General features: G+C 56.6%; 1 protein-coding gene across 1 annotated transcript; it reads right to left on the minus strand.

Moving 5' to 3' along the window:
• Nucleotides 1-6,707: 6,707 nt before the first annotated feature.
• On the minus strand, nt 6,708-8,780 carry FNDC10 (fibronectin type III domain containing 10). Its single transcript, XM_068537687.1, has 2 exons — nt 7,354-8,780; nt 6,708-7,194 (listed from the first exon to the last, which is right to left on the minus strand). Exon 1 carries the CDS (start codon nt 8,778-8,780, stop codon nt 8,103-8,105), a length of 678 nt encoding a protein of 225 aa, XP_068393788.1. The 3' UTR covers nt 6,708-7,194; nt 7,354-8,102.
• Between the last annotated feature and the right edge of the window lie 576 nt (nt 8,781-9,356).

Genomic DNA, 9,356 nt, shown 5'->3' on the forward strand with positions numbered 1-9,356 from the left:
ACATTTTTAGACGAGGTACCTCATGGTATCTCAGTGTGTTTTTAACGTGTATTTACCTAGTGACTAATGAAATGGAGCATAATTTCGGGTGCTTATTTGCCATCACTATGTCTTCTTTGCTGAGATGTCCAAATCATTTGTGCATTTATCATTGTGTTGTTATTAAGTTTATGTATGTATATTCCAGATATGTGATTTATAGATATTTTCTCTCTGCAGGTTGTCTTGTTGTCTTATCAATGTCTTTCGAAGGACAAAAGTTCTTAAGTTTGATAAAGTACAATTTACCAACTTGCTCTCTTATACATTGCACGAGAATATCTGATATGAAAACTATACTGGATGGGTTTAATGGTAGATTAGACATTGAAGAAGAGAAGGTTAGTGAAATTGAAGACATACAAATAAAAAGTATAAATGAAACAGAAAGGCGAAACAAAATGAAAGAGAAAAAATAAACAGAGCACCAGTGAGCTGTGGAGCAACCTCCAGCGGCTGATACATGTGTAATCAGTGCCCTGGGGCTGGGTTTGCACTCTGGCTGGTTGTCAGAGACACTGCTTCTGGCCCTGCTTGAACTCTGGGGAGTCTTGCCTCTAATCCTGTTTGTTGGCGCCTTTCTTGGCCTGGTGAGTCCCTCACACACACACTAGTCAGTCCTAAGCTATAGATCTTCACATCCTCTTTCTTATTCTGTGTTCTGCCCCCCAAACTCCAGCCATCTTGGCCTCCCTGGCCTCCCAGATCCATCCACTCAACTCAGGACAATACTGGGCTCTGCCTGAGTCTCTCCTCCTTGCTCTGCATCCTGAAAATCCTCCAGACAGTAAGCTGGAGCAGTCACAGGACTCAGTTCATTTCTTTCCTTTCTCTCAGAGGTCATGGCCCTTCATTGCATTATAGCCAATGCATATGGAACTGTTGTTTCACATATTTTGTATGATTTTTTAGTTGTTTCAGGTGAAAGGGTAATTCTGGTCCCTGTTACTTCATCTTGGCTGGAATCAGAAGTCTCACTAAGTCCATTTTAAAGGAGTGAAATGTGGGACTTCCCTGGTGGTCCAGTGGGTAAGACTCTGTGCTCCCAATGCAGGGGGCCCAGGTTCAATCCCTGGTCAGGGAACTAGATCCTGCATGTCGCAACCAAGGGGTCTGCATGCCACAACTGAAAAAACAGATCCTGCATGCCACAACGAAGATCCTGCATACTGCAACTAAGACCTGGTGCAGCCTAAATAAATAAATAAATATTTTTTAAAAATATACATATAAATTTAAAATAAAGAGAGTACAATGTGGAAACTCACCCTACAGATGTTAAGGTTATAATAATGAAGATAATATGGTACCACTGTACGAAAAGACAAACAGACCAATAGAATACAATAGCCCATAAATAGACCCATGCCCCTGTGGGGATGTGGTGTATGATATGGGGCCACCACATACTGGAAAAGGATGGATTGTTTCTGCAGACTGGATTGGGGAAATTGGCTCAGTGTGCTGATATAAAAAGTTGGATCCCTACCTCACACCATATACAATGTGACCTCTAGACAATTAAATATGAAAAGTAAAGTCATAAAGCCAGTTGAAAAAAATATTCTCGTGGGGAATATTTATGTATTCTCTGGATGTGCAAGGATTGCTTAAGACCAAAAAAAAAAAAAAATGCATACAACATATAGGAAAAAAAGGATAGGTCTGATGATGTCATCAAAATTAAGTATTTGTTTTCAACAAAGGACACTGTTAACAATTTTCACAGTATAGGAGAAAATATTTGCAACATCTAGACAGTCAAAGGGGGGCTTCCCTGGTGGCGCAGTGATTAAGAATCCGCCTGCCAGTGCAGGGGACATGGGTTCGAGTCCTGGTCTGGGAAGATCCTATATGCTGCGGAGCACCTAAGCCCGTGTGCCACAACTACTGAGCCTGCACTCTAGAGCCCATGAGCCACAACTACTGAGCCCGTGTGCCTAGAGCCCGTGCTCTGCAGCAAGAGAAGCCACCGCAACGAGAAGCCCACACACCACGATGAAGAGTAGCCCCCACTAGCCGCAACTAGAGAAAGCCCGTGCACAGCAATGAAGACCCAGCGCAGCCATAAATTAATTAATTAAAAAATAAATAGTCAAAGGTATGTATCTAGAACTGTGCTGTTCAGTACAGCCCCACTAAATATATACGGCTACTTAAACTTACGTTTAAATTAATTAAAACTTAAGATGTGGTTTCTTGGTTACACTAGTCACATTTCAAGTCCTCAATAGCCACAATGACTAGTAGCTACTGACTAGACTAGTGACTACTGTGAATCGTGTTCCTCAAAAGAATATGTTGATACCCTAACCCCTGGTACCTGTGGATGTGCCCTTATTTGAAAATAGGGGTCTTTGCAGATGGAATAAAATTAAATTAGAATGGATTAGGGGACTTCCCTGGTGGTGCAGTGGTTAGGACTCTGTGCTCCCAATGCAGGGGGCCCGGGCTTGGTCCCTGGTCAGGGAACTAGATCCCACATGCATGCCGCAACTAAGAGTTCACATGCCACAACTAAGGAGCTGGTGAGCCACAACTAAGACCTGGTGCAACCAAATAAATACATAAGTAAATGAAATACTTAAAAATTATAATGGATTAGAGTGGGCAATAATACAGTGAGTGGTGTCTTTATAAGAGAAAGGAGACGGAAATTCAGACACAGAGGCTCAGAGGAGACAGACAGACAGGAGGAGGCCATGACGGGTGTCCCTGGAGATTAGAGTGATGTGTCCACTAGCCAGGGAGCCCCAAAGATTGCCGGCCACGCCAGACACTGGAGAGAGGCGTGAAACGGGCGTGAAACGTTCCCTCAGAGCCTCTGGAAGGAGCCACCTCTGGCAACACCTTGATTTCGGACCTCCAGCCTCCAGAACCATGAGAGAATAAATTTCTGTTGTTCTAAGACACCCAGTTTGTGGTTTTGTTACAGCAGCCCCAGGAAACTAATACAGCACAGATACCATTTTCATAATTTCAGAAAGTCCTATTGGACAGCACTGAGTATTTGTGGACCTCTTGAAAATCAAGAGGAAAAAGCCACAGCAATGGGAAAATGTACAAAAATTATGAATAAGCAGTTATTCCGCAGGGAAATTCAAATGGCTAACAGGAATAGTAAGTGGTGTGCAGCCTCTCCAGTGATCAGAAGAAAGCAAATTAAAATCAAATCCAGTTACTGCTACACAGCCAACAGATGGGCAAAGGCTACAAAACTGAACAATACACAGTACTTGTGAGAAGTTGCGGAAGTAGAAACCTATCTGCCCTGCTGGTGGGAGTGTTGACTGCTTTGGCCGTTAAGGACAAACTGATAATATTGGTGCAGTTAGGTACACACACCCCTAAGATCCATTACCCCTCACCTAGAGAAATCCTCACACGGGTCCCTGAGGAGTGTGGATGAGCGTTTTCATGGTGACATTGTGATTAGCAATGGCAGCTACCTGTGTTCCCTCAGGGCTGAGGACAAGTCAGCGTGGTGGACACACACTAGAAATTGCATGCAATGAACAGAAACAATTAAAAATTTGTGCATTCTGCAACATGGATAAATCTCAAAGACACGGTGTTGAGTAAAAATTAAAAACAAGATCAGCAGCACAACATCGGAGTGGTTGCTATGAGGGAAGAAGGGAATGGGCATGGGGAGAATTTGTCGCACTGGAATCCAAACTGAGCAGGACAGAGACACCCGGGACAAAGGAAGGAGAGAGTCCAGATAAAAGTTGGGGAGGGGAAGGAAAGGCAGATCCCAGACGTGTGAGGCCACGTAATGAACGCAGTGGTTAACAGCAGAGCTGGGAAGTTCTGAACGCTATCCCAGCCCACCCACTCCCCACCTAAGAGCGAGGGAAACCCAGCTTCGTTACACGTGACCAAGGAGACAGAGCAGCGAGTGACTCCCACCCAGACTGCATAAGAAAAAAAAGAAAAGAAGCGTGCTGACATCCCTGTAGGTAGAGAAGACAAGCCAGAAAGGCATGCCCCAAAAACAAGTAGACATTTTAACTGAATATTTCATCATACGCTAAACAGAGTTAGGAAAACTATGAAAGTTATGAAAGAACACCCTGCATCAGAAATGGAGGGAACATTTTACTGAGGTCATTAGAAAAAATGAAAGTTTGAAAAGATAGCCGGTACAGCATAGAAATGAAATAACAGATCTCTAAAGGAGGGGGGATATCTGGGACCTTGAAAGAAAGAGGTAGTGTGTGTGGCCCTTGGGCTCCTGACTTCAGAAGGTGCAGCCTGACCCCACCCTGGGATGTGGACGCTTCCTACCCTCCTGGCCGGCGCTTGCTGGGGTCACGCTTCGAGTCCCCAGAGAGAGGCAGCTGGAGGAGGCTCTGGGTGTCAGGGACCCAGGACTCTCTAGACTCAGGCTGAAGTGGCCAAACTGCCCATCCCCCAGGCCAGGGTCTCCAGCAGCTCCCTGGCTGTCCCTGTAGACCAGCTCCAACAGCCCAGACCCCCAATCCTGAGATCACCAGGGAAACGCCAGCCCCACAGCCCTGCCCCAGTGGAGAAATGTTTCCTCCATTGCCCCTGATCCTGCTTGCGCGTTTGGGTGTCCGCCCCCACCCCCCGGCTTAGCGGCCCCTGGGAGTGTGAGGTCCTCACGAGCCAGCACTGATGAAACCAGCTTCTCCTAGGAGGCCGGAGGCCTGAATGTCCGGGGGACCGGGGGAGTTAGCAGCTGCCCTGGGGGCCGTGGGGAGGGGCCTGGACATCTTACCTCTGGTGTCACTGCTGGGGCCCCAGAGCCTGCCACACAGGGCATTGGGCATGCATCCACAGAATGACCGTGAATCCCTCCTGCTGGCTGAGCGAGGAACACAAGCTGTGGGTCAGCTTTGGGGAGTGAGCAGGGAGTGTGTTTGACGGTGGAATTTCAAGGACCTCAGGATTCCGAGCAGGGTCAGGCTAGGGATGCAGCCGTGGGCAGGCGGAGCGGGGGTTGTCTCGGCCTGGATGCACATCAAGTTGTGGCATAGACAGGAACAAGCACGGACCACTTACTCTTCTCCGCCTGGCTGATCTCACATAAGCCTCCAAACACGCCTCTGAGTTAGGTCCTATGACTGTTTCCACTTCACAGACAAGGAGACTGAGGCACTGAAAGGCTGCGTGGCTCTTAAAAGGCAGGGCCAGGCCAACAGCCCAGGCAACCCTTCAGTGTTCTAGAATCAGAGCAGTTCTTTCTACTCCACGTCAGAAAATCATAAGCTTAAGGAAGTTACCTTCAGGCACCATCAGTCTTGACTGAGGAACAAGGCATCCGGACCCCCACCTCCAGGGCACAGGGAAGCCGCACGTCTACCCACCAGCCACGAGTCAGAGAGAGAGCGACCTGGGGGGTCGGGGGGGTGCTCCTCCAGGACGTGGTGGGGATGGAGGACTGGGGGCTCAGTAGGGGAGGAGCCTGGGTGTCCCCTGCACCCCCAGGAGAATGGAAGGGCCACCTGGGGAAGGAGCAGTGTTCAGGGGTGACAGTGGTTCAGAGGCAGAAGTGCTCCTCGTGGACCCCAGCTCCATGCCGTCTCCCAGGCCAGGACTCCTCCGCTGGACCCTGCTGGGCTGGACACTGGGCCTCCGAGAAGCCCTTGAAGGGAGCCCTTGAAGAGGCATCTCCGGAGCAGAGGACTGCGGGTCGGTGCTGAGCAGCCTCGGGAATCGGCTGGTAGGACAGGCCTGTGGCTCTAGCTGGCGGGAGCCCAATCAGGGCCACAGACAGGGCCCCAAATCAGGCGCAGGGCTGGGGGAAGGGCCCAGGGCAGGCCTCCAAGAACTTCACCGTGGCCCGCTGTGAACCCAGCTGCACACAGGAGCTAGAGGATGGACAGCAGGGCACCAGGGCCTGGAACCAGGGCTGCCAGCCCCACCCTTGTGGAAGACACCTGAGCACCTGTCACGGGTGGCCTAGGGCTGCAGGAGGAAAAGGTCCCCCAGGGAGCTAGGCTGCAGGAATTGGAACCCCTTCCACTCCCGCTGGCTGTCTAGACACTTCACTGCACTCCGCCCCCTTGGCGGCAGGGGAGGGATGAGTCACTCCCCAGAGCATGGCCCGCCCCCAGCTGTTTGCTCCTCAGGGTCACAGCCGGCTCCAGGATCTCAAGGACGGCCTAGCCCAGGTGGGGGAGGCCCAGCAGGGAATGCAGGGGGTGACGCGGTGTGTGCCACACACAGGGGCCCCAGGTCCGTCCTCTGGCCCCCACCCCCCAGCTCTAGCACCGCACGGGGAGGCCCAGGCCGGGGAGGGGGCCCTTCTGGAGCCGCTTCACTGCTGCCTGTCACAGCTCAAGCGGGCCATCCCTGAGGCGGGGCTATTTCCAACTGCAGCAGGTGCCGCTCCCCACCCCGGCCCCACAGAGCAGGCCCGGGAGAAGACGCTTGTCCAAGCTCTGAAGGCGGACAGGCCAGCTGGGAGACACCCTGCCTGTCCCTCTGCCACAAGCCGCAGGGGCAGGGTGCCTGTGCTCCCGGCCTGGGCTCACCCCACGTGACCTGGCAAAGGGTCCAGGGCCAACCACTGGGCTGATGCCTGAGGAGCTGGGAAAAAGGGGTTCAACTCTCCCCCTCACCCTTCTCTCCCCCCCTCCCAAATAAGTACACAAGACAGTGGTTTTGGTCTAAGAATGATGGACATTTAGACACTGGCACCAGGCTCACGCCTGACCAGCGCCACGCCAGGGACGGGCAGAGCAAGGGCAGAGAGGTAGGGAGTGGCCGCTGCGGGGGCACCAGCCAGGCTGCTGGTGTGAGGGTCGCTGGTGGCTGCTGGGGGAGGGGGAGTTAGCCACAGCGACTCCAGATGTGCCGGGTCCAGGACAGCCACAGTCAGGGGCTCACGCAGAGCCGGGCGAGCCATGCTTCGCCCCTCCCAGTGCCCAGCATCGTCAGGTGGCTGGCATAGGAGGGAACCTCGGCCAAGACGCTCAGGTCTGCCCGGAGAGGGGCAAGGCCGGCCTTCAGTCCACAGCGAGCGGGTAGGTGGGCAGGGGGCAGCACCCAGCCAGATCCGGGGCAGCTGGCCACTGGCTCAGGGATGGGGTGGCGTGGTGCTGTCCGTCATGCCGTGGTTGAGGCTTGGGATCCAGATCACAGTGGAAGGTCCAGCTGGGCAAGTTGGCATCTATCCTTCACCCTCTGGATACGGCACTGCTCTTTCAGACCAGGCCCCGTGTTCCCAGCCACCTGCCCCCAGTCACCATGGAAAGTCCTCACCAGACACACAAAAGGAAGGGGAGGGGAGGGAGCCCAGCCCCGGTGAACTACCAGCTTCCCCCGAGGTCAGGGAACACTCACCCCCGGAAACAACAGCTGGACGCTGGGCTGCCTGCTGAGCTAAGTCATGGCTCCCAATTTGTCAGATGCCCACGTAGGGAAACACCGCAGGACGCTTCTTACCCAAACTGGATGCTCCTGCAAAGCTTGAAGGGAGGGTCCCCAGGGGGGCTCTGGCCAGAAGCACGCACAAGCTGCCAGTCTCGGGGCCACAGACCCTCTTGGACAGCACTGGAAGGGTGGCGGGCTCCCGCAGTGGGCCCGAGATACTAAGGCACGAAGCTACCTAAGCCCATTGGGGTGGGGCGGGGAGAGGACAGGCTCCAAGTGGCCCCCTTGAGTTGGCAAAGCACACAGTGACCAAGCCATGACGACAGCCTAGTTTTTTCCAACTCGGCACAGGCTGGAGGCGCAGGGTGACGGCCCGGGGGTGCCAATGGCTCTTGCAAGAAGGGTCTCTGTGTTCTGACGGTCCCCCCCAAGGGCTCTGGAGAGAGGGGAGAGCCCTGCACGTGGCTGGCATCTCCGCTCAGGCCCAAGGGCCAGTCCTGAGCTGGAGTTTCAGAGGCGGCTGCTCAGCTGGAAAGGTCGTGCGGTGATTCCAAGGCCCTGGGAAGGGCCGGCCGGTGCCCCCATCTATCTCCAGCAAGCCCTGCGTGGAGATCCTAAGGAGGGAGCAGGAGCGGGGAGGGGAGAGCGGGCCAAGGGCCTGGGGCCTCCCGCACCCTAGTCGGGCAGGCAGAGCCCCGGGCTGGCGGGCGCCTCGCGCTTCAGGGCTGCCTGCGCAGGCCCGGGCGCCCGAAGGCCGGGTGCATGAGGTTCTCCGTGATGTAGGCCACGAGCAGGCAGATGACCACGAGCATGACGCAGATGGAGCCGCCCACCGCCGTCATGGCCACAACGATCTCCCGCATGCCGGCCGGCTCGGCGGCGAACTCCACGCACTCGGCGGACGCGGCGGGCTCCGGGGCGACGGCGGGCTCGGCGCGCAGCGGCAGCGACTGCAGGCAGAGGCGGTAGCGCACGCCGTCGTGCACGTCGGGCAGCAGGTAGTCGCGGCAGGAGGCGCCGAGCAGCACGCGCTCGCACGGGAAGCGCGTGTAGGCGCCGCGCCACGAGCAGTTGAGCGCGAAGGCGCGCACGCGGTGCGCCTCGGCCGGCGCCAGGCGCCACTGCAGCAGCACGCTGCGGTTGCGCAGGACGTTGGCGCGCAGCGAGCGACCGGCCGAGGCGTGCGCCGCGCAGCCGGGCGCCTGGCAGCGGAAGCCGCGCGCCGGGCTGCGAAAGCACAGGCGCCCGCCGCCCGCCTCGGGGCCCTCGGGCAGCACCTTGTAGGGGCACCAGGGCGCGTCGGCCGACGGCTCCCAGCCCGGCGGCGTCGGGGCGGCCGCGGCGCAGGGCGGCGGCGCGCAGGCGGCCAGCAGCAGCAGCAACAGTGGAGCGCGCATCCTGCGGCTGGGCCGGGCGGCGGCGGGGCGCACGGGCGCGGGCAGTGGGTCGCGCCGGCCGCACCGCCGCTCCCCGCGCTCGCCCGGCTCGCCGCGCCCTCCGCCGCCGCCCGCTCCGACCCGCCCCCGCGCCCCGTGCGCGCTCGGACCCGGCGCGGCGGCGGAGGCGGGGCCACCCAGCGCCCCGCCCCCCTTAACCCTCGCCGGGCCGCGGCCCCTGCGGTGGGCGGATCTCGAAGGAGAGGGGGTGGCCGCGTGGGTGGGGAGGGGGTTGGCGCCGCCGAGGCGGCTGTGCCCCTCGGCCTGTCGCCGTGTGAGCGCCCCTCGGAGCCCTGCCCTTTCCCTGCTCCTGCCAGGCTTTTCCCGGGCTTTCCCGTGGGCCGCGGCGGGCTGGGGTCTCGAGTCGTGGCGCCCGGGGACAGCTCCGCGACTCTCCTTGGCCACACCTGGCAAGGATGCCGTGCCTCCGGATGGTGGGGAGCAGCGGCCTGGAGCGAGCGCGCGCGGCTCCACGGCGCCCCATCCCAGACCCGCGGTGGGGACCGGCAAAGAAAGGGTCCCATCTGCCGTGACCTG

This window comes from Eschrichtius robustus, chromosome 3 (assembly GCF_028021215.1).
Source record: "Eschrichtius robustus isolate mEscRob2 chromosome 3, mEscRob2.pri, whole genome shotgun sequence".
NCBI classification, from domain to species: Eukaryota; Metazoa; Chordata; class Mammalia; order Artiodactyla; family Eschrichtiidae; genus Eschrichtius; species Eschrichtius robustus.